Source organism: Oenanthe melanoleuca, chromosome 7, assembly GCF_029582105.1.
Source record: "Oenanthe melanoleuca isolate GR-GAL-2019-014 chromosome 7, OMel1.0, whole genome shotgun sequence".
NCBI classification, from domain to species: domain Eukaryota; kingdom Metazoa; phylum Chordata; class Aves; order Passeriformes; family Muscicapidae; genus Oenanthe; species Oenanthe melanoleuca.
Window position 1 is genome coordinate 28,121,567 of NC_079341.1, and position 25,468 is coordinate 28,147,034.

General features: G+C 45.8%; 2 protein-coding genes across 2 annotated transcripts in view; one reads left to right on the forward strand and one right to left on the reverse strand.

Moving 5' to 3' along the window:
- Positions 1-13,125, forward strand: part of LOC130255618 (TGF-beta receptor type-2-like) — a 29,284-nt gene extending 16,159 nt beyond the window's left edge. The window contains exons 2-7 of the mRNA XM_056496528.1: positions 1,566-1,710; positions 3,478-3,680; positions 6,605-7,392; positions 7,487-7,628; positions 8,802-8,929; positions 12,634-13,125. Of these exons, the coding sequence (XP_056352503.1) occupies positions 1,566-1,710; positions 3,478-3,680; positions 6,605-7,392; positions 7,487-7,628; positions 8,802-8,929; positions 12,634-12,846 (1,619 nt within the window). The 3' untranslated portion in view covers positions 12,847-13,125. The remainder of the gene's footprint in view (positions 1-1,565; positions 1,711-3,477; positions 3,681-6,604; positions 7,393-7,486; positions 7,629-8,801; positions 8,930-12,633) is intronic.
- Positions 13,126-16,073: 2,948 nt separating this feature from the next.
- OSBPL11 (oxysterol binding protein like 11) overlaps positions 16,074-25,468 on the reverse strand; it is a 38,492-nt gene continuing 29,097 nt past the window's right edge. The window contains exons 9-13 of the mRNA XM_056496523.1: positions 24,385-24,883; positions 22,849-23,035; positions 20,168-20,350; positions 19,394-19,547; positions 16,074-18,050 (exon numbers count right to left, since the gene is read on the reverse strand). Of these exons, the coding sequence (XP_056352498.1) occupies positions 17,973-18,050; positions 19,394-19,547; positions 20,168-20,350; positions 22,849-23,035; positions 24,385-24,883 (1,101 nt within the window). The 3' untranslated portion in view covers positions 16,074-17,972. The remainder of the gene's footprint in view (positions 18,051-19,393; positions 19,548-20,167; positions 20,351-22,848; positions 23,036-24,384; positions 24,884-25,468) is intronic.

Sequence of the window (25,468 nt, forward strand, 5' to 3'; positions counted from 1 at the left end):
AAGCCTGGCACGGGTCATTTAAACCAAAATTTTCTCCTTCCAGCCTTCAGATGCAACAGGCTTTTCCTCTGCACTCAGGTTTTCCCCCCACCATTAACCTTGGCCCTACACACAAGGCCATGGGAGCTTGTAAATGGTTTATTTCTGTGTGGGAGCCTTCCAGCAGCTCTTTACAGCTGTGGCAGGAAGTGGGGTCTGGGCTGGTGGGGGAAGCAGAGCAGGCACGTGGGATGCTGTCAGAGCAGGCTGCATGCCCTGGATTTGGGGAGCAGAGAAGTTAAAAACCCCTTTTTGCTGTTGGGACAGAATATGAATTTAAAGGGTCCATGGGCTCAGCTGTGGAACACAGGCAGGTCACAGAGGTGACCACCAAGAACACAGGAATCCCTGCAGGATGCTGACAGAGCTGGGGGTGCCCATGGCTGTGCTGGATCAGCAGGGCCCTGCCTGCACAGGCTGAGGCTCCCCAAGCCATAGTCAGGGATTTTGCAACTTTTTTCTTCAGACTTACAGCTGGTGACAGAAAACCCTGTGAGGGCTGTGGCAGCACAGTGAGCTATAACTGCCCCTTCCACAGGGGCACAGCTCTACTGGATGGTTCAGGGACATGGCAGAGAGCCATGGATGGCCCAAACCTTCAAAAAATTAGCTGCTGGAGTTCAGGTTCATACCTGAACACTTTAGAGTGCATATATATAAGTTTATAAAAAGTATAAATATATATTTCTACATAAGCCACTCAGTGGCTATTTTTTTTAAAGACATTTAGCAGCCTTAAGACAGGAAGTTTAAATTTAGCTGGGATTTATCCTTTAACCAAGCCTGGTTCATGCACCCTTTCTATAAAAATAGAGATAATGTTATGCCTGTGAGATAGAGGCAGAGCAGCTCCCCACAGGCAGGAGTTATTCCTGCTGCTGTGGCAGATCTGAGGCTCCCGGGGAGGGAGAGCATCTCCTGCTGGGATGGACCACGGTGGGAACACTGGAGGGAGCAGCCAGAGCTGCCCCAGAGTTTGGAAAATCTCAGCCACAGATATTGGGGAGTGGGTACCCACACATTTCCCAGCTTGGCCTCATTGAATAGGAAGAAGGAGGATGGGGAGACAGCAGGAGAGGAGGGAGCTGTCCCAGCTGGCCGTACATCCCTCCCCAGCACCTCTCTTCCTGCTGAGAGGGGAATAAGTGAAGTCTTCATGTACACAAAGACCCGGAGATGTCCCTTTTTGAACACCGAACTGGGACGAGGGGAAATGCCAATTTGAGCCGGGGTTGTAGAGGAAGGAGTAAAGTTCCCCGTGATGGTAAATGGTGCGGGGAAAGCAGAGATAAAAGGTGATTCTGTGCGGTTTCCCAGGCTTTTGGCCGGCAGCATCCATCCTCCCTGTCCTGGGGGCTTTGGGATAACGCAAAGCACAGCGGACTGCGCAATGGGCAGCAGAACGAAAGCTTCAGAATGAACGCAAGGAGGAGGGGGGTGGGCTGCGGCTCCCTGAGCCCGGGCTGTGAGCCCCCGGGGATGCGGGAGGGTTTGTGCTTTCTGCTCACCCAGCCCCGCTCCCGCAGCCGGCAGCGCCCGCCGCAGCCTCAAGACCAACCTGTGCAAGTGGTGCGACTCCACAGCCCCAGCCTGCGAGGACAAGGTGTGCTACAGCAACTGCAACCTCAACTCCTACTGCGAGGACCCCTTCGAGATCTGCGTGGCCATATGGTGAGAGGGAGCTCCTCCCAAGGGAGATGGGGGGATGTGTGTACCCCTGTGCTTGTGTGCCTGTTGCAGCAATTCGGGACCTTCCCTTCCTCTTTCCTTGACTCCATTCTAATTAAAATTACAGTGCACAGTAAAAAAATAATTTGGTCTGCCCTGTAATTAGCACCAGTTTATTTTCTAAATAAATTAAGCTTTAGAGTGCCTGACACAAAGTGTGGCAAGTTTGTTTCAGGACCTATAAACTCCCATAAACCTCCAAATTTAGCTTTACAAGCTGAACCCAAGGGCAAACCAGCAACCCTGACCTCCAGACCTATGATGTCCTCTTGCATCAGGTGGGTGAAACCTCAGTTCACATGCAGGGGTGCAGCCAAGGTCAGTCCCCACCCAGCACATGGACATCTGAGCTGCCAGCACACTGGGGTTAACCCACTGGGTTTAACCCACCTCTTTCCCATCCCCTGGAAATGGCCTTTTCTGTTCCTGTGAGAGGTGCCTGACAGGAAACATAATCTTACATTTCAGGCCAAGCACACAGTGCATGGTTTGGCCCAGAAGAGTGCCTCCCCCAGCTTTTTGGTCCCCATGAGCAAAACTAAAAAAGCATCCATTTTGGGTCTGCCCAGAGTGATTTTCCTCCACTTTCCCTTTTAATTTGGCTGCCAAAGTGAAAGCCAGCCAAGTACTTATCGCTAGGCTTTATCTCAACCTGCTAATTAGTGTGGATGCTGGATGCCAGCTTTCAGTAGGAGTTTGCCTCAACCTAATTGTTGCATTATGGACTTTTAAAAAGCAAAACACAACAAGAAACCCAAACAAACAAACAACAAAATCCACCCCCTGCCCCAAATTCCCCCACGCACACATGGTGAAGCCACCCTAAATCCTGGGTAGGCAACCCAGTGTGTTGCTGGCTTTTGGCCACTTACAGCTCACATGTACAGGAAAATCAAGGCCCCTGCAGCAGGAATCCCCATGCCAGGGAAGCAGTCCCATGCACAGGATGGAGCTGCATCCTGCATCATCTATTGGATGGGGTGAGGCAGCTATGCAGTCACAAATAACCTGCCAACCCCTCCAGCATCTCCCATCCCAGTGTAAGACTCATCCAGAGACTAAGATCCCTGCAGGCAGGGCTCACCTCCAGGCCAGCCCTGCTGCTTGCTGCTCACTTGCAGAGGCATATGTGGGTCATCCAGACTTTTCCTGAGTGGGTACCTCAGTCACAGCAGCAGCTTTGGCTCATGCTCATGCTCCTCCAGGGACCCAGCCTCGGCAGAAGGGATCTCACCCTCCTAGGACTCTTCATCTGGGAGCTCCTCTGTCAAATTACCTGGTAGCCCCAAAAAATGTGGGGAGTGCTGAAACTGGGGGACTTCACCAGGAAGAGGGTGAAAAATTTAGATTCTTTCCTCAGCTTTTATGTCTGATTTCCCAGCTGACCTCAAAGACATTGTGAAATCTCTCCATACCTTCATTCCCCCACTTTGCACCACCAGGTCAGGAGGCAGAGGCTGTCCCTGGAAAAGTAATGAATGGTTGTCATTTCTTTGAATGCACCCAGGAGTAGCTGCAATGCTGTAGCCTGTGCAGGGCCAGCCATCCCCATCCTATAAGTACCTGTAAGTAGAATTACATGAGAGCCACTGCAAACCAGTCATTCCCTACACAGCTTGAAAGAAATGATCTGAGAGCCAGGTTTAGGGTGGCACAGAGGTGACACAAGCTGGCAGGCTAAGGCTGTGCTGGTTCATTTGTCACGTGCAGGAGGCAGGACAACGAGAGCATCAGGATCAGCACGCTGTGCCACCACCCGCAGCGCCCCATCGAGAACCTGATGGTGCCCAACTACAACAGCTCGCGCTGCGTCATGAGCCAGCAGCCCAGCCAGGACGGGCTCACCTACATCTGCGGCTGCGTGGATGAGCAGGAGTGCAACGACAAACTCATCTTTGAGAACCACACCAATGGTGAGTGCTCTGTCAATGCCATTTAAAGAGGGCAGCACCCAGCACCAGTGGCAAATCCCTGGTGCTTCCTGCAGAGTAGGAGTGCAATGGCAGAAGAGGTTCTTTTGTCATCTTTGACCTCCCTATAAAAAAGCCAGTTAAAATCTCTGCCCTGTTACAGAGCCCAGCATTTTGTCTGTGGCCAAAGCATTCCTCACAGCAGAACCTCTAGCCTTTGGAAACATCAGGTGATGGAAAATCCACTATATCTCTCAGTGGGCCATGCCTTCAGCACAGGGTGAAGGGGAACCCAGGAGATGGTGTAGCCTATTGTGAGTCACAAAGCTCTGAAAGCTTTAAATAAATTGTGGCAAATCCTGCCCCAGAACATCCTCAGGAACTGCTGTAACCCAAAGAGGTGGAGATGCTGGGCACACAGCAATGCCTCCCCTGCTGCTCTCCTGGGAATTCCTGCAGCAGTGTTTCCCCCAGGAAGGGACAGCCAGAGCCACCCAGGTGCTGAGCACACACCTGAGCATGGCTGCTGCACATGGCTGGAGATCCAACAGGAGCTGTAAATCCACAGGAGGGAAAACTAAGAGGCAGCTTGTTTCTATACCTCAGGAGGGTTCTATACTTTGGAAATATTTCCAGCCAGAGCCTTTGGGGGCTTGTCTAAACCTCCCCAACTCCAAGTGAACCACGTTTATCCAAATGTCCATCAAGAATCCGACCTGTCACAAAAACAAAGGGAAACACCTCCAGTTTTCCACAATCATAGAACAAGCAGCCTAATCAGAACCTGCAAGCCAGTGGCATAGCTTCTCCTGAAACATAAGGAAAAAAGAAAAACATCACATGAAATGCAAATTCTCTGAACAAACAAGCCACTTTAATGGAGGCAAATGATGCTAAATTTGGCGGTTCTTTGCTGCTTCCCCAGCCAAACATAACAGGTACACACACTTCTAGGGAGAGATAGTCAAATCCCAAAGCTGATGCTGGGATATGTAATTTCACACAAAAATGACAACTGGCTCATTGGAAATGCCGCCCCCAGCAAAGGCTCCATAGCCAGCCCCCTCCTGCCAGCAGAGAGAGAGCAGAGCAGGTCTTTAACAAATCTCTCCTCTTAGACATGGGCCAGGGGGCAGCTCAGGCAAACCCCAGGCTCACAGACCCCATTCTTTACACCCTTTCTTCTGCTTTAAGGGATCATTTGCATTCTAAACATTAACTTATGGTCATATTCAATGGTATAGACAATTTCTGAGCAGAAAAATATCTATCAGAGACAAGCACTTCTCTGACAGCTGAAGCAGGAAGATTTCTTCTGTGTTTCTCAATTCCTTAAGCTCTGCTTTCAAGTCTGGGCTGCTGGGTGGCATTGCCCTCACACTAGGGGTGCAGGGGACTCCATCAGAGCTCAGACCACACTAATGAACACACAGAGCCATCATTTCCTAAGGCTGTGCACACAGAAGCTCAGGTGAGGCCTTGGGAAGATGCTGGGTAGGATGGAGCATAGCAAGTTCTTTGCACCTGTGTCCCAGCTGAGCCCAGCCCTGGAGATCCATATCCCCTCAGCAGGGATGGACAGACCCACATAGCAATGCCTGACAAGGTCTGGGTTTGCAGACCTGTGGTTATTGCCAGAGCAGCTATATTTTCTCTCTGTAGAAGGGGTCTAAGCCTTGCTGTAACTCCTGTGTATCAAAAGACTTCCATCAGGAAGGGGCATCCTCATGAAGGAATTTCCTGAAGTTGTGTTAACTTCCCCTTTTTGGAACTTGTGCACACAACTCCCTTAAAAATATCTTCTCTTTCTTCAGAGTTTTAGAGATGGGATCCAAAGCATCGGGTAAATCCATTAAAGCAGTAGGTGATATCCAAGCCCAATACTTTCCAAAATAAACATATTCCTGAGTTAGTTATTGATTTATATCAGTTTAGGTTGATCTTGTGGTTTAAACCTGATGCCTATTTTAGAAACGCTTTCACAGCCTTGCAGAAATTAGCTGCAGCACATTTTTTTGAAATTTGCCAAGGAAAATAGCTAAATGCTCTGTTTTTCCAGAACCTGAATTATGATCTGCACACACTGAGGTCAAGCAGCGAGAGTTTTGCTTATGGAATGATTCTTATCCCTCTTCCCCTGGGTTATTATACTTGGCAGAAAAACCTCTGAGTAAGATTTTACTTGAATATCTCTACTGAAGTCAGCATGTTTATTCCAGGAATCACGAACATCAAAGGACCAGGCAATTATATGTTGTGTGAGGGTTATGGCTTTGTGTGCGTGTCCTCCCCCGACAATCTGAAGGCCAACAGGGGCTTTAAAAGAAACAAAACAAATGCAGCCATGCCCTGGTGATTGTTGGGGGTGCTGTTATAATGGGCTGAGGATGGAGGTGCCAGCAGAAATGCAGAAATGATGCTCCTGTGTGCTAATGACCCTGCAAAGCATACCGGCACTCCCCTGCGCTGGGTGGTCCTGCACACTGCCCACCCCCAGCATCCCTCCTGGCTCTCTGTGTACCACAGGGCTCCAGAAAAGCTCCAGCCCCAAGCCCCCTCAGAGATCTGCTGTGTTCGAGCCTTGCCTTGGATTTATCATTGTTATTTCCAGCCCTGCTCCCCTTGCCACCCGCGCAAGCAGCGCTTGGACCCCCAAAATGCCCTTTGCAGTCTCTTGTGCCACATTGTCCCTTCAAGTGATGCTGGCCTGTCTTCTGTTGATAACTGGAGCTAAATTTCAGACCAAACCCATCATTCCCCTGGCTAGGTGCCTCCATCTGGGTTCCGTGCCGGGATGAGCCCTCGTGCGGCCCCGCAAAGGGCTGCGCTCCATTAACAGCTTTGCATTCTTTCCTCCTCCGCGTGATGAGAACGAGCTGTGGCAGAGCCGCAGCAGCAGCTCCTCGCCTTTGCTTTCCTCCCCTCAGGCTACTCCATGCTGCAGAGCAAAGAGGTGATCCCAGTGGCTGCCATCAGCCTCCTGCCCCCGCTGCTGGTGGCGGTGATGATCACGGTGATATTTTACCTCTGCCGCACGCAGAAGCGACGCAAGAGAGCCAAGGCGTGGGGCGGGAAGCAGGGCCAGCCGCCGGCGCTGCCGGAGCCGGGGAAGGCGGCCGAGCGGGAGGAGAAGCTGTCGGTGCTGATGGACGAGAGCCCGGCCAGCAGCCGGCCCGCCGAGCTGCTGCCCATCGAGCTGGACGAGATGGTGGGCAAGGGGCAGTTCGCCGAGGTGTGGAGGGCCAAGCTGAGCCACAGCCCCTCGGGGCAGTACGAGACGGTGGCCGTGAAGATCTTCCCCTGCGAGGAGTACTCCTCGTGGAAGAACGAGAGCCAGATCTTCACCGACAGCAGCCTCCGGCACGACAGCGTGCTGCAGTTCCTCACGGCCGAGGACCGCGGCGCGGGGCCCCGCCGCGAGTACTGGCTCATCACCGCCTACCACAGCCGCGGCAACCTCAAGGACTACCTGTCCCGCCACGTGCTGAGCTGGAGGGACCTGCAGAAGATGGCAGGGTCCCTGGTGAGCGGGGTGGCACACCTGCACAGCGACTACACCGCCTGCGGCCGCCCCAAAATCCCCATCGCGCACCGCGACATCAAGAGCACCAACGTGCTGGTGAAGAGCGAGCAGGAGTGCGTGCTCTGCGACTTCGGCATCGCCATCCGCCTCGACCCCGCCCTCACCGTGGATGACTTCGCCAACAGCGGGCAGGCGAGTACGACCACCAGCCCTCTGCCGGCCACAGCCGCGTCCCGTATCCAAATCCTCGCCCACCCCTCTAATGCCGCTCTCCTCTCTCGGCCAGGTGGGCACCGCCAGGTACATGGCCCCAGAGGTCCTGGAGTCCAGAGTGAACCTGGAAGACCTGGAGTCTTTCAAGCAGATGGATGTCTACTCCATGGCCCTTGTTTTGTGGGAAATGGCCTCCAGATGTGAAGTGGTGGGAGGTAGGAGCATCACACCCAGATTGCTCTGTGCCTTTTTGCTCCCTCACTCCCCCATCCCAACTGATGGCACAGGACATGACTTGGGGTGGCCCAGGTCTCTGCAGGGCTGCCAAGAGCTGGTGGCAGGTTCCCCTGCTCTGTGCCATGGCTTAAGGGGGTGGCTCAGTGCTCAAGGAGCAGGACAGGACCCCATGGGGACATCTGGTCCAGCCCCTGCTCAAAGCTGATGAGCTGCCAAGTCCCAGGGAGCCTGTGCTGGTAATGCAAACCAAACCAAGCAGGAAAAGCCAAAGGTGCCTTCCCCCCATTCAACCATTTCTTCTTTCAGACAACACCAGAGAGCTTATGTTGCAATGGGGACTCACAAACACCAGCATCTGCCAGTGTCACATACCCTGTCACTTCCCAGAGCCATATCCTGTCATCCACAATTGTGTGTAGCAAAACACTTCATTAACAGCCCTGGAGTTAGGCCCTGCCTGCCTCCTGCCTGCTCCCATTGACCTTCCTTCCCTCTCCTACCTACTCACAGTACAAGCTCATAGAACTGCAGGAACCCCCAGCCCTTGGCCAGAAATCTGCTCCAACTGCCCTGCAAGCCCCATGGTTGGCAGTGGGAAGCCCTTGCCTGGCTTAGATGCCCCATGCATCCCTTGCTCCCAAGCCAGCATCCCCATCTCTCACCTTCATTCACATCCAGGCAGGAGCTGGCAGAAACCAGGGTGGTCTCCCCTCTGCCAACAGCCAGTTTCTCCTTGGTCTTCCACAACATGGAGTTGCTCTTCCAGGAGGGCCATTTCTCCTCTAATCCATTCCCTGCCTGTAGCAGAAATCTGGAAATTCTTGTGTCAGTCACGCCTCTCATCCCTCACCAGCACAGTGCTTTCTGCCTGCTCAAATTGTCTCACCCAAAGACAAACCAGGTCCTTTGGGGTCAGGAAGGAGGTCAGATGGCTCCTCGGTGCTGTCTTTGAAAAGAACCTCTATGTGAAAACCCAACACTACCTTTCTGTGTTCAAATTCTCAATTGTTTCCAGCTCTGCTTATTTTTTTGTTTATTTGTTTTTTATTTATTTGTTAAAAACAAATCCATTCTCATCCAGTGGGCCATAACAAAACAAAGCAGGGAATGCATTAGAAACATCCTGTGATCCTGCTGTTGCTTCCTTGCAGAGGTAAAGAATTATGAGCTGCCTTTTGGGTCCAAAGTCCAGGAGCAGCCTTGTGTGGACACCATGAGGGACATCGTGCTGCACGGCAGAGGCCGGCCCGAGATCCCAAGCAGCTGGCTGGTGCACCAGGTAAGCTGGGACAAACTGCTCCAGAAAAGAGCAACTCATCGTTCCTCCTCACTAAACCAGCCTGAAAAATTAAATTTACAGTCAAAGGAAAAGTGGGCAGAACTCCTGGGATCTACTTTTAGCTCCATTGTGGGTGGCTGGGCCCACACAAGTCCTGCTGGACTCATTTCCTTGTTGCACAAAAGCCACCAGCCATGGGCATAGTACAGTGTGTTGATCAATAGCCATGATCAGGAAGTTGTGAATGGCAGGTGATGGGTTTCAGATACACTGAGGATAACAGCAAAATGGAGCACTTCAGTGCAGCTCTTCTCATGAAACAGTAAATCACTGTATTTCACCCCACTTCTCCCCTTAGCACCTTGTCTGGAAGGCTCAGGAATCACACAATCCCTCACACAGAGCCATTCACAGCAGGGACAGAAGGCAAGGGAAGCACACCCAGCCTTCTGCCCACTTGGTTGGGAAGGTTTCAAGCTCAAAATTACCTTCAACATGAGAGAAAGATATCCATTATTACAAGGAAGAGCAAACCAGGAAGCATCTCATTCATGTGAAACACTCAGGAAAAGTGAGTGCAGTGAGGAAAGGTGAGAGCAGGGACTCTGCAAGGCTCAGAGCTTGTCAAGGGAAGTCTTTCACCAGCCTTCAGAGGCTCTGAAAGCAAAGTGTGTCAGCACAGAGGGCATAACCCAGTGTTCTAGAACAGGAACATTTCAGCAGTGACAAGATGTGCTCTATTAAAACCATCCACAAGCACACCCAGAGCAACCAGCTACAGAAACAGAGCTCCCTCCTGGCCCTGACAGGGTCCTGTGCCCCAGGCCAGTGCTTTCTGCCACACACTGAGGACACGAGGGGTAACAGGCATGCTGATTGTGACTTCCACATCTTGCCTGACTTTGGTACTTCTTGAATTTCACATGTCTTGTGGAAAAACACCATCTGCTGATCAACACTCCCATTCACCTGAAAATCAAGGTGGAACATCGAGCCTGCTGGCTTTCAGAGCCTGGCAGTGCTCAGTGCATCATTTTGCAGTATCCACCTGTAAAACACACTGCCTCTGCTCCCACTCTGCCCTGTTCCTACAATGTCTCCTCTCAAAGACTCACAGCTGACCTGACTGCCCAAAACTGCAAACAGCATCAAATGAATCCATGGCTTCTGTGGGACCCCCAGGGAGTTTATCAGTCCATTTCTGAAGCTCACCCAGCCTTTTTCATTGACAAAGGCAAATACAGGAACTTCAATCAGCAGTGCTACATACTTGAAGCCTTTGAGTATTCATCTCAGACATTCACCTCCCAGGGTTTCTGATAAACTTTGAAAAAATACACAGAGGCTTGGGTTGTCAAAAATCACACTTTTGATAGAGTGTGAGCTGAACTGTGCTGCTCCCAGGGCTGAAGGGAGGCTGACTGCAATCACCTCCCAGAAATAATGTTGGTGTAGTTGGGCTGGTGTAGCAGGCAAACAGAGCAAGGCTTACAAGGTGGGAACTTTTATTGGACCATCTGATGGTCACTGGGAAAGAGGAACAGCAAAGCCACATCATGTTGCTGAAAGTTTTTCTGACTAATCTCTGCTGGTCTAATAAATATCTCCTGCTGGCTTTACAGCATTTTCTGGGCATTTTGCAACCGTTCTCCCTAAGATGAGGAATTGGGCAGCACCATCTGCTGGGAAGCAGCAGAAAGCCACTGGCTTGTGCCACTCCAGGGGTCCAGGCTGGCTTCCTGTGGGAGTGACACTGAGAAGTCACTCACCTGAATGGGAGGCACCCATACATGTTCCCACTAATCAAAATAAGTTTGCTGCAGAGCTTCAAATGCCACTTCCACGTTTCAACTGTCAGGATTGCTCTCAGTCAAGTGAAAACTAGCAAGTGTCAGCACTAATTTCCCTGACAGGGTTGACTCACCTAATAGCAGCTTCAGGGCAACTGCTTGCAAGGCCCCATAACAAAGTCAGCTAAATAAATTCATCCCCAGTTTCCCAGGTAACTTACAGGCCCCTTAGGTCCGTGCTCCTACCTTGTTTCAGACCCCAACACATAAATAAAAACCTTTTTTTTTGGGACAGGTAAATTCCTGAATCTGGTTCACAAAGCAGCTGAACAGACTGAGGTACTGGCACAACCAGAGGCTGGTGCAGGACAGGAAGAAGCAGTGGAAGCTTAAGTCAACATTGCCACTAAAAATATGTTTGTACAACTCAGCATCCTTTGGAATCTTAGAAAAGCAGATATCAAATATAAAAGCCAAACTAAGTTCATTTTGTAAGCCAAATAAGTTTCAGTTATACTATTCAAAAGAGCATCATCACTACAAAGCAAACTGCAAATGTTATGATTTCAGGGAAAAATAAATACAGAAAATCTTGGATGTCCTATTTAAAAACAGGATGATTTTAAAAGCTTCACCTCAGCTAGTTCATTTTTGCATGTAATCAATTACCCTCAAATCCTTTCAACTAAGCTAATAAATGAGTGACGTCAGAGGTGCTGAAACACACCATCTGTCAGTTTTGCTGTACAATCCTGTTCTCTCCAATCTGTGTCTATTATGGAAGATTTAGCACAATGAGCCTTAGCAGACAGCAGCAAGTTCTGACTAAGGTGCAGAAGGGCAGATGGAACTCACCCTGTATCTCTGCAGGATATGGACTTTCTTCCTGTGTGGGTCCATACGAAACTTTTGGGTTCTCTTAATTACAAATCAAGAAATATATAAAACCCACTGAAAAACATGAAGCTTTATTTAGAATAATGATTTTTCCACTGAGCTCCATAGTTGACAATGATGCCAAGAGCAATAGCACATGATGGAATTAAATGGGCAAGGGAAGGTTCAACATAGCTTCTGATGCTATTCTGTGTTACTAGCTGAAGAGTGGGAAAAGCACCAGCTGAATACTGCCATTTATTTTGTATCTAACTCCAAAATATTGTGAGTCTTTTTAGAGCCCTAGACACACACAAAAAAAAAAAAAAAACCAAAAAAACCAACCAAACAAACAAAAAAACCACCAACTTTCTGGGAGATGTAAATATTGTACCTGAGAGGAACTCCATGTGCTCCTCTGGAGTAAACTGGGAAGCACCTCACCTCATCTCAAACAAAATGCTGTCTTGTGATAAAAGAACAAAGTTCAGCTGCACACTGCAATGAGTGTTTGGCACTCCTTCAGAATGCCACTAAAACAAGAAGTCAGATTTATGAAATTATTTCCAAACCTACCTTTGAAAACTTCCTCTCCCCCCATCCCCTCCCTCCAGGTGTAACAGGCAGGGCTCAGCTCAAACCCAGAGGCCTGGACTCAGCCAGTAAACTACAGGTCACTGCCCACACCTCTCCTATCCCTCCTGACTTTAGGATTCTCTGATCCAAATGAGACAGGAAATAAATAGGGGCTAAAAGAAAACAGGCTGTAAGTCTCAGAGCCAACACAAGGTAGTTTGCAGGGAGCATGGGGAATGTTTGGGAGCAGATGCTGTGAGAGCTGAGGCTGCTGCTCACACAAGCAGTGCCAGTGGAAGCATCAGCACTTCCACAACTTACTGAGGCTGATTCCTCTTGTGCTTAAGCTTGGCCAAAACCAGCCTTTCTGCAGGAGGCTGACAGAAGTGTGGTAAACCACTGAGACTGTTAGATCCTCCTCTTCCTGCCTCCTGATGCTAATTGCAGCCCTTGTGACTGCAGGGAATGCGCTTCCTGTGCGACACCATCACCGAGTGCTGGGACCACGACCCCGAGGCGCGGCTCACCGCCCACTGCGTGGCTGAGCGCTTCAACCTGATGGCACAGATGGATTGTGATGACATCCTCAACAACAACATGGACAACCAGGCCAGCAAAACAGCTTCTCCAGCTGGGGAGCACCAGGACAGCGACGGGAGCAGAAACATTCAGTGACAAAAGTCCTCATCGCGGGGAACAAGAGGATAAGGGAGAAGCATTTAGCTCATGGGGGAAAAGAACCTCAGCTTTTCAAAATGGAACTAAGATCTAGTACATAAATTATTTATAAGATCTGTTTCCTCCCGCAGATACAGTGAACTGTGCAATCAATATTGTGGTTAAAGTAAAATGTTATTATATGAATTGACTTTGTACTTACTTAAAATGTATAATGATGCAAAGCATTCCTTTTCTTATTTTTTAAAATAATAATGTTTAATCTTTTATTAATAAGCAACTGGATTCCATGTCTATCTTTTTTAAGTCCTTCCATATTGTCATCATGAGTTTCTTTCTAACTTATTCTGCAGTGATTGAAACAATTTTCTTCTTTTTAATGGCCTACACACACACACACAAAATCTGTTGTAGCAGGAAAAAAAGACATAATGAGATGTACCACACCCTCTATGGAAAAATGCTGACATCCAAGAAAATCACTCATGCAGTGTTGTGCAAAGATCCACAATAATCCAGTTTGCAAAAGCCTGGTACAATGCAACTCCAACATACCTTTCCTCACTGGAGAATTCCTGGGTTAATTGATAGTTCAGATGGGTGTGTGAAGCTTCTTTGAGACAGAAAAAAGAAGTCACCGGTGTAGACATGGCTCTTTCACCCTAAAAACCCTCCAGGCAGGATATCTGGACAATCCTTTCCCCCATCAGACCAGTTTCCAGCCACCTCCAGCCAGATCTGTGTCACAGTAACAGTGTCAACACAGGGGTGTTGGCCAATCCTCCTGGAAATTCTCACACTCCACTGCTGGGTTACCCCACCCGGGGAAACAGGATCAGACTGAACTGAGACCTTTATTCCAGATCAACGCAGGCTGCCTCTACTCTGGAATGTAATTAAGGAAAGGTAACTCACACCTGGTACTGTGCAAATCCCTCCACCCTTGGGAGCAAAGATCTCCGGTGCCCCTAAGTCCTGCAAGCCCACACCTGACACCTCCACAGAGGTGTATTTTTTGGGATAGCACCCGAGAGGAATACATTGCTTGCCACCACAAGCTGCATGGATCAACCTGGAAAGAGAGGAAGGGAGCAAATCATGCAGATGCCACAGGTTTTCTGCAGCCAAGGCTCCTCAATGTGGAGCAGGGAAGCAGATCTGCAGGGCTGCTTTGGTTCTCTTAAGTGCTTAGCTGTGACAGCACTAACCCATATAAAAACCTTTTCTTCTCTAGCTATTATTTCCACCTCCCTGGACTGTTTTTACAGCTGCTAAATTAAAAGCCTAGAAACAAATAGTCTCTAAACACTCCAAAGAAGGACAGAAGGGCAATGAATTAGGTTGCACAAAATCTAAATAACAAAAAAATTGCTTAGCTACCACTTACGACATCTGCAATTGTGACCACACCTGTCATTCTCACTAATCTTCACCTGGCTGCTACCTCCTGACACCTCACAATTTTTCAAGTTGACCCTCTTCTCTTGAAAAACCCTCCCCAGTTCCCCACAAATACAGCTTTTCCAACCCACCTGACTTCAGCCTCATTTCTTTAATATATTAACCACTGCCCCAGCACAAGTGAAACAGAGCTTGGGGCTCTTGACAGCTTTTCTGTCATGGAGATAAAAAAACTACAGAACACACCAAACTCCTCTCCAGGTTGTCCAATCCTTCCTTCCCATAGTATTTTGTGCAGAATTTTCATACCAAGTTCTGCACCAAGTTTTTTGGACACTGATGAATGTGTTCACTTGTTCTTCCAAACTCAAAAGGATTTAAAAGGCACTCTGACCTGATCTTCCCACAGATGACAGGGACAGAGGGGGAACCAGCCTGTACAAACTAGATATTAAAGGCTGCATCTCTGATTCTGATGACCAAAATCCAAATTCTCCTGGAGAGACAGACTTCATCCTAGGCTTGACAGTTCATACTATAAATATGCTGAAAAAAATTCTTTTCCCCTATCCATGCCTAACATCTTGAAGAACCTGATTTGCATAGTGCATTTTTTTCCATAAAGCAGAAATCAATCAGGATTACACGCCTGAATGCCTGTGTTAAACAGGGCTGACTTGTCACACTGTTTTCTAGGAGCAGCAGCAGGTGGCACAGCACCTCTAAGGACAGCCACTTTAAGATCCAAGACTTGTTTATGATTCAGGGAGCCTAAAACCACTGAGATCAATGAACATTCTGCTTTTAACTTCAGTGGGGCCCAACCAAGCCAAGAAGACAGACAGTAACATAAGCCAATGTCCTATTTTGCCTTGCTCCCTGTTGGAACACACTGTGGCTCTAGCAAGTATCTGACACAGGAAGCAGCACTGAGCCTTTCCCTTTGCTCCAGAAGGTACAAGATGGAAACAACATCAGTTATGCAAGAGAATCAAATCTGGTCAGAGTTAAAAATACATCCATTACTCCGCAGGGTGTTTGCCACTCTCAGAAGTATCATAACTAAAATTTAAGCTGGTTATTCAGTGGCTAGATTTTTTCTTTTTAAATGGTTTTCCACTATGTTCTTTGTTTCTCGAAGCAGAAATTTGCATCATAACTAAATCCATATCAGGAAACAGCTCTGGTGATCACTTGAGCAAACAAAGGCTTCATCTCCTTTTTTTCCTAGAACCATCCCCACATTTAAAGAAATCACTTCATGTATTGTATCAAAGTATTTCTTCAGCATTAAGTGTATTTCTACACAACAAAATTAGTAACACCTTTCTTACTGTGAAACCACAAGCATTCCAGATGAGGGAGGAAGAGAAATAACTTGACTAACAGCATTATATAAGGAACACAAATGGGTTTATGGTCAACATGGGAGCTTTTCAGTCTCATTTACAGCTATCACCTTGACAAATCCCAAATCAATATTTTAAGGTGAGTTTAGTGACTGAGTAGTCTGTATTTTAGTTAGCTTGATTCCTGGAGTGTGCTCAGCTGAAAGAAGTTTTGCTCTGATCATTGCAGTATTAAAAGCTGGGCCTTGCACCACAGCCCTTGCTGTTCGTTTAAGCAAATGTGCCACGTGGCATGGATAAAACAACCATGAAATGTGTATAGTGTTAATTTGTTTCTCTACAAACCCCATTTTGGAGCAGGTACTGATAAACCATGGAAGAATTTCACACATTGCCACCACGATTGCTATCCTAAATCCTGGAATTCGCCAAGGAGTCAAATGTGCCGCAGACCAAGAAACAAGGAGGAACAAATCCCACTATTTTAATTTTTATTTTTATTCCCAGTTAAACATGAAAATGCCCAATGGATATCCAAAACTATCACAACAGGATGGTTGTATAGAATATCACAAACAAGACAAGTAGGGCCTAAAACATTCTTCTGCTAGAGAATAGTTACCACTCAAGCACATAGTGCCAAAATATCCCACTTTTGGGACCAAGGAAAGCCCAGACAGATCTCCAGCATGAAAGAAAACAACCACCTACTCTTTCCTGGTCACCTGATCTCTAGGAAAGCAGACAGAACAAATGAATCATTTTGTAGCTTTATTATCCTCCCACCCCCCCCACTTCTCACAAACAGACTATGACTTGCATTGAGATCTCAGTGCATTTCACAGCAAAAAAAAAAATGTACAAGAGGATCAAAACAGTTGTGCATAAACCAAACTCTTTTTTTTTTTTTTTGCATGATTTACAGTTTGTGTTGAAAGTTAATATGGTTATTTAAACCTTCTGATGCATTCTTACACTTGCATCTTCTCTATGGAAAACATCTTACCAGATCACACAGTTGTGAGTTCTCATGATGCTGGATCAGGTGCAGCCATTGCCATGGCTGAGAAGTGGCAGATAATGTTATATACACTGATTGGAAGACTACATCAGAAGAAAAAACAGATTAAGGCACCACTGTTGGAAAAATTAAGGTAGCTTGTAGTTACAACAATAACGAAAGCCATAGTAAGTACTATTCTTAATTGCCAGCAATTCTTAGACTTCAATAAAATAGTTATAAAAAGGAGAAAAAAAAAAAGGATGTTTGTACCTGAATACAGTTTCCTGATATCTGATTGTGTTTCAAATCAATACCCAGTCCTCAGCATAATCAGATGTTTGTTTGGGCTTTTTTATGGTAAGATGAAAAACCAGGACCTACAGTCCATGTATTCAAGGTCACATTTCAATGCTTTGCTCTGAACAACACCACAGGAGAAAAAAAAAGCAAAAAAACAACTCCAAGAACAGTTTGTAACACTGATACTTCATCTCTGAAACGATTAGGTGGGCAGAGAGATTTAAATACAAAACTGTACGTTTTCTGTTCATTTTGAAAGCCTTAGTCCTCAGGAAGAGAAGTTGGAGGAGAAAAATCAGGCCAGATCTCATTATATTATAACTTGAGAAAAACCAGTCACTCAAAGAGATTTAATAAAATTAGAGTTGAAAAGAGTTCAAATTACCTTTTCAATTCAAGTCAATTATTTCAAGTATATTAAAACGTTTCAGAGGAAAAATTTCTCCATGGTTACACTACTAATTGCTTTTATAAATCCATAAAAAAGAAAAGTAGTCTCTACATACATCCCATATTCCTCCAATGCATGCACACGTTCTCTCCGAAGAAAAGGTCGTCATGATCCAGTTGTTTCTTAATACTGATTTCAGGCACATCTTCCAACACCCTTCCAGTTTTTGCCAAGAAGGTTAATTACTGGGCATAAAAGCAGCAATTTTCTGTTGCTGTTGTCTACATGTGTACTGAGGAGGTTTCAGTGATTAAAGAGCTTGACACAGATTCCAAAAGAGTTCCTATGTCACTCTAAAATCCAACAGGTTCCTTCTTCTCTCAGGCAGCTTTTGCAATCAGATCTACTTAGAAGAATTTTACACAATGCAGATAAAATCTCTTGGATCATACAAAAAAACAAGTTGGTTGAATGTACCTGGCAGGTTTGTCTCTACAACTTGGATTTTTACCTTTTTTTCTTTAAATAGCTTTAAAGTGCCCTAGTATAGTTATTTCTTTATGCTCATTTAAACTTGCACAATTACATAAAAAGGGGACACTCAGTGTGATTACTGTGTTCTGAGAGACAGAGGAAAAGGAGAGGAAAACCAGAAAACTCATCTTAAAGCAGCTTTTTTCTAGTTACTGTCCGTTTGCTGAGTTTGTGCGGCACAGACTGTTTTCCAGAGAGGTTTATGGTAAACCCAGCCATCTCCCTGCAATTTAAAGAGAAAGTATGGTTATCATAAAGACACTGCCTTGGCAGAACTGCCTTCACACAACTATTAGACTGATGGCTGTGAACAGCAGAGGGACAGAGCTGGTATCTTTAACTCCCACAGACTGAGGCACAGAGATCAGAACTGCAGGCTGCTGACACTGCTTCAGGACACACACAGGCTCTTGCTGAGCCCCCACACTCTCTGGGAGCAGACTGCAATTAACCCACTTGTAATTAACCCACTCTTCTCAACTGTGTGATCCAAATTATTTTCAGAAACCAAATAAGCAGCCAGCAGAGAGGCAGCTACCCAGGATGATCAGCTCTACCTCAGCCCAACTGTTTACCCAGAAATGCAGTGCTTGGGATTATGTTTAAATGTTTTCTGAGTACCTCTGTATCCTGGACTAGCAACAGAATTTCACCTTTTGCAAATCCAACAATACTAACAATACAACTATCTTTGAGCTAATCATACTAACACAGTTTTAGAGAACAAAAACCTTAATGGGAGCTAGTCCTGAACTTGACAAAACAAACCTGGAATATGTTGAAGAGAAAAAAATCTTTTAGTCTGTGTTCTATATCCAGTTATGGGAAGAAGAGGGGTACATCACTGCAGTGAAACAGATAAAGCTTTCACTGTAAGGAGAATCCAAACTATTACCGCATTAATTTTACTCAAGAACTCTCCTGTTGCAAAGGGCTCATAAAGGTCTCTACATAAGCAAGGTCTCACCATATGAATCACAAGAAAAGCTTATTTCAAAGTTATCATACCAGCATTTCCCAATCCTCCTGGGCAGGCTACACTTCCCCTTGTTAAAAGTCTTACTATATTTTTACTACTACTATTACTCAAGTACAGGTTAAGACACTAAACAAATAAGCTCTAACTAAAATGTAATGTAGAAGAACAAAAAAAGTGGTAAGTTGAGAATGAATTCACATTCCTTCTTGCTAAGAATATTATGTTGAGTACATAGACATACAACCTCAGCAAAATCAGTACTCCTGATTAATTTATTTGGGTATTTACTGTTACAGTCTGCTTACATATGCGAACTATTTTCATGTGCCATTGAGGAAGTGCTTGGTAAAAGAAATGAGACCAGAAAACTGGAAAACATTATGATGCGAAGTCCAAGCATTTACAAAGTGGAGAATGAACTCACATCTTCACATGCTCAGAAATTCTTAAGTCACGTTACTCCTACAGATTCCACAAATCTAAACTCTAAGATCTAAGGCAAAATACTCTGATGGAACCCAGATCCTGCTTGCATAACAGCTCTGCTTCTACCTCCATCAGTAGCAGATAACTGCTTGTAAACTTACATCTTTAAGGAAGTATTTAGTACACCAAGGAGTTTCTGTCTCAGCACGAAGTCTCTCCTCGTTCCTCTGCCGCTCTTCCAGGGCGCGCTTGTGCTCCGTAGCCTTATCGATGTCTCCATCCCGCAGAGACTCTGTCACGTGCTGCCACAGCCTCCTACAAAACAAACTGCTAACTTCACTGCTCCAAAGGCTTCCCAGCCAGCCACCTCAAACTGCAGGATCACCGTGGAACGGGAGCACTCTGTCCACTTATATGTGACAAACCAGCCCAGGTCAGAGCGTTGCAGCGCAGGTGAGGGCTTGTGGCCAAGTCTTAGAGCTACACCAGCACTGGGAGCAGGCAGGAAGGGCTCTGAGGTTCTGGCAGTGCCAGTCTAATGTCTGTTTGCAAACCCCTTAAAGCTGCTAATGGAAGTGCTATTCAAGAAGCAGCTTCTTCTAAGGATGTCAGGAGCTGCCCTGCTGTGTAGCTGATGGGTAAAAACAAAACTAACAGGGATATTCTGGTCTCTGGTAAGCCTTTGTGAACTCAAAAAATCCCCTCTGTTCATAAATAGGAGATTAAACAAATAACCATTTGCCTGCACTAGGGTTTTGCACTTTTTTTTTCCCCTCTTGATTTTTATTTCTAGAAAACATAAAAAAATTAGGATCACTGCTGTTAAGTACTACCCATAAATACTATCTACATTTGCAGATTTTCCTAAGGCAATCACCAGACTGCTTAGGACAAAAAGGGTCAAGAAAAGAGGCAAGAGCAAAGACATACTCTACCTAGATTCAAAGGGGCCTTGCTTCTCCAGGGGCCGGACTCGTTTCCTTGTCACAGAGAGCTTTGTCAAGTCCACGTTTTTGGTGTCCCCGTTGTTGTAGGTGAACTCAAGCACACTGTTCCACTCCCCCTGCACTCTGCACACCACCGTGTTCGTCATGTTCTGCTTCACTTCACCTGTGACTCTAGGAAAGAGATTGATTTTTAAAAAGCCATGGCTAAAGAAATCTGAGGACTATTCTTTGCATAATCACTCAATCCTGAACGAATTTGCAAACTTGTCACGCTGCCTTGAAAAATGTTAGTTATTTGAATTGCATTTGTGTGGAGAAGCTCAAAGAGCAAAGTGACTTTCACTTATTGCTCTAGTTCTCATCGTGTTATCCAGGAAACTCCATTTTTGGCTTCAGCTTGTTTCAAGCCTCTTAAGGAAATTGAAAATGAAAAAGAAACTAACACAAGCTGATTCACATAGAACAAGCAGTTGATCATTTCCACTTGAAATATCACATCAGATACATAGTTCAGACTTAAAAAATAAAAACGAAACTTTCTGGCAAGAATATATCTCACTACCTGCTGGCACTTCATCTCACATCTTTACATTTCAACCTTCTCCTTATGTAGGTGGTCTCATTTTCACCTTGCTCACATAAGCAACAGACATGCAAAGGCAGAAAGCAAGGTAGGAAACTAGGAATCAGGAAAACTGCTTTTGTTTTCTGTCTCTTCCACAGAAACCTCTGCCAATAACAATAGAAGGAAGACGTCTTTCTGACATGCAGTATTTCATTCAAAGTGCTGCATAATGCTCAAGTATCACCATAATTTTTCTTCTCAGCTTCAAGACCTGTACAAAGACCTCCTGACACCCACTTCATCCTGATCCAGTTTTTGAGCATTGCTTGGCAAGCAAATTGCCAGTCTCAAACTGAACTTTTCTCCTAGAAACAAAGAAATAAAAGGGTCTGTGCACTATGCATACCAGACTTGAGACATTCTCACTTGTAAGGTGCTGCAGGAGTCACAAAGGATACTACCTCTAGCTCCAATCAAACTGCAGTTACCTGTACATAATCTCTCTAAAACTCACCGTTTTCCAGCTCTCCAACATTTCATCAGCGCTCACACAAAGCACAGGATACACCTCCTACCACACTTCCATTGTGTGCAGCTGAGGACAGCTAACTTGCACACCTCCAGCTTGCTCTGATGTCCTTTGAACAACTGCATCCTGAAGAGTGGAAAGCAGTACTTCTGTGCTGCCACCTTGCATGGTGCTACACTCAGAGGAAAGGGGAGCACAGGACACAAGTGCCACTTCCCTTCTTCCACACACACTGGTCATTTCCCACTGCGCCTGCACCTACCTGTCCTCCCCAGTCCTAGCATCAAAACAAGAGAATTTTATCTCAAGCAATGAAATGAGTATCACAGGTCAGACCTTCCAGCACAGAGATACTGAATGCCAGCCAAAGCAGACCTGCAGGGAATCTCCAGGGCAAGGGGGGAAGGCTCACAGCCAGCTCACAGCAGGAGGCAGCTGCCAGGACTTCTGTCACATTACGGTCCAGCAGGTCAAACCTAAATTAACCTTATGAGAAATAGCCTAAAAAATCCAGACTGATAAGTATGTGCTGGTCACACAGTTTTCCATTACAAAAACCAGCAGACAGAACAGCTGACAAGCAAGCAGCCTTAAGTTTGTGCTGCTTCTCATCCTGTGACTTCCACACCTCACCAAAGCTCTTACACATGGTGGAGCCCCTGTCCTCCTCCCAAGAGGTATCTGAACAGCCTGAATCCACAGTATGTCAGAGATCAGCCTGCTCAGACTCTGCAATTACTTCTTCACAACTATAACAGTTTGATTTTTCCAAGCGTTGTCTGGTAAGAAGACAATACTGACATCCAGGATTTTAATATCAGTCTCAAAACTACTGCTGCTGCTCAGCTGAAAGTAAACAAAGTTATATCACTCACTACTGAGGTGCAGCACTGGACTCCATCAAACTCTCATTACCTGTATTTCTCCAGGCTGCATTGCCCTGACACACAACTACTGCCAGCACTGCAGACCATAGTATCTACTTGAACCTGCTCTAGTGATAAAAAACTGCTGGCACTTATTTGTAATCTTGGCATGACTGATACATGTCTAGCTGTCTGTTATCATTATCCCCTATTTCATCCTGCTAAAGAGGTACAGGACCAAAGAGCCAACATCCAGCTGAGGTCTAACAACAAGGGTCACTCTACAAAAAAATCCATACCATTGCCATAGCAACTCCCGTGTGCTCTGAGTAACCATGACAACACTCCTGCTTCCCATCAAGAGATTCTTTTGGCAATGTCCAATCATCACCATGACAAATTTTCAATTGCTACAGTACCTTGAAGAGATCTCTCTTTAGAAAGCCTCTACATCTGTGACTAACTTCAGAGAGACAAATAACAAAACAGTTTCCAAATTAAATCACTGAAGTAAAACCACATCCTCTAACTTATCTCTTATGACACAAGAGTAGCTATTGCACAGTGAAAGATACATTGTGAGCCACGGAAAGAAAACTCCAAATGATGTGTCACTTTCAAATTGCACCAAGTGAAATGGAACTACATGTAAGCTTCAGTTCTCCAAAAGTGAGCTCAATCTCATTTCAAACAAACAAAATGTTCTCACCGATGCAATTTGCCACCGTAGAAGGGCTTGGTGTGAAAGTTAATACTTGCAGAATACCCGGTTTTTGCACAGTTAATGTTGACTTTTCCTCCCAGCTCTACCCAAGGAACAGTTAAAATTGAGCGGGCGTAGGCGCAGGGCAGAGAGAAGGTGTACTCTTCCCCGTGTTCCAAGAGATGTAAGACACCTGTGTGAAGAAATACAAGAATTTGTAAACCAGTACCATTTCAGAAAAAGCCAAACAAGTTGTTGAAACAAATAGTCAATACATCTGGCTACTTTTCCTCATAGGCCCTCAAACAAAAAAAGAAAATTAAAAAACCCACACAAGATTTTTATTAGATTCTAGACACAAACATTTTCCTGAAAGTAGTAACTTGAGTAATGTGCATTTAATTCTCTTTTGGGAAAAGACATTTATATCAATAATACTGTTCCATGAAGAACAATCCCATGCTACGCACACATTTTTCAGTAGTGCATATAAGGGCTAGTCACTCTCTTACTGATGGCTCTGGAGCACGGCAAGACAAGACTTACTCTGACAAAAAGAAATAACAAATTAATTCCCTGAACTGCAGATCCTGAGGAAGGCTAATACTCCTGCCTTCCCATTCTATAATACACCTTACCCAAACTGAAGGCAGGTAGCAGAGACAATTCTCCTTACTGCATCTCTCTGCCAAGATAAACCCAACTCCTTTCTAACAGCAACTTTTACAAAAAATGTCAAGAATCTCATTAAATACTAGATTTTTTTGTTGGGTTTTAAGATTAGTGGATTTGATTCCTAGGAAAAAACCAAAAGCACAAGATCTCCCTCTTGCCTTTACAAGAACACAGCACAACATCTAACTGCCTGCCCCAGCCAATTCCTCTGGAGCACAGTACCCTTGGGTGTCTGACATCAGCACAAACATCATGGGAAATTCTGAAAAAAGTTAAGAGTTGAGAAAGGTCCTACAAGGGACATCAACTTCAGAAATTACCTGAACAGCCAAAGATGTGTCTTTCACATACCCTGGCATTCCCTTGTCCAGAGTTTAGTTTATATACAAGTGCCTGGAATCCCCAGGTACTGAATAAAATACACAGGGGATAGAGTGGGAGAGGCTGTTTCATCTTATGCAGCAAATGCTAATAACTAAAGGAAAATTACAGTTTGAGGGCAGTTACCCTTCTCTGTCCCTAAAGGATCCAATTTTTCTAGTTAAAGAAAATCAAAATGTGCAGAGGAAGATAAGTACAATACAGAGAAATGCAACAACTCTTCTATTTAATAAATGTCTGATGCAAATTAATTCATAAATATCAGTTTAGATCACAGTAACTGGCTTTTGGTGTAGAAGTCAATATTTTATTTCCAACTATAATCCCGATTTTTGGCAAAACATAAACCTATTTTTTCCTCCCACATGAAAATTTGCTGTTTACAATGACAACTTGTATCTTTTGAATATAACATCAAATTTGCTATCATATTAATAGTACTTTAACAAACTTCTAAAATGAACAAAGGAGAGAATTTACACTTACCCTCGCCAACCATCGTCACTCCTATTGACATTCCTAGGAATTTACTTTTTGTCCAGACGTGGGCATTGACACACATGCTCCTCTCAACACACTCAGCATAAAACCCTGAGACAGGAGGATGGTGGGACACTTGCTCAGCTACGAATTTCACTGTGTAGTAGTCCGGCTCTGCTTGGCCCTCGGGATCCTTAGGCAGAGTCACTTGCTCCGAGGGGGTGTGGGCAGAGGAGCTGGTGCCACCATCGGTGGCCACGTTGCTCCTGGGCATCCTCCAGGAGCAGTGGAAGGTCTCCCCGATGATGGGGTTGTAGGGTTTCTTGGCGATGGCTCCCTTGCGGCCCTCGTGGAAGGAGGTGAGGTAATACTCCACGAAGCGGATCATCCTCTCCTCGGCGCTGCCGCCGTTCGTGATGGCGATGAACAGCTCGGGGTGCGACATGAAGTCCGCGTACATCTCCAGCAGCGACCGCTTCTCCAGAATGAAGGTGGGAAGAACCACCTGAAAATAAAAGAAAAGCCATAAAGTTCTAGTCAGGAAAACAGAGACTGGCTTTTTGTAAGAGGAGTCCTTGGGAAGAGGAGTCTGTCCTGTTTGGTACACCACACTTTCAGAGTGCACTTTCTTCTTCCTTTTGTAAGATGTGAGCAAAATACAGTGATTGGAAGTTCCAGAAAAGCAATTTACAAGGAGAAAAAAGTCCAGTGAGCACTAGTAGGACTGAAGAGATTGAAAGGGACTGAGCATGAAAACATGAAAAGAGCTACCAAGAGATAATGTGTCCCATATACCTGTGAAAGAGAAAGCAAGCATGAAGGAACTCAAACTACAGCAAAGAAGGTGCAGAGCAGAAGTTAGGAAAGGTATGGCCTGATGGAGAGGAAAGCTGGGAAGCGATGCTAGCACTGCAGAGCTTGCAGAATCTCTCTCCACACAGCAACTAGGACAAGCATCCATGAGAAGCAGCACAGGATGGGTTGATCCTGTGCCTCTGCGCAGAGGTACCTTGTATTTTCACGGTTACATTTGACACTATAAAAAACAGCAATCCTGTCTTTCCTCAGACAAAGGAAATCCCCTAGAGTG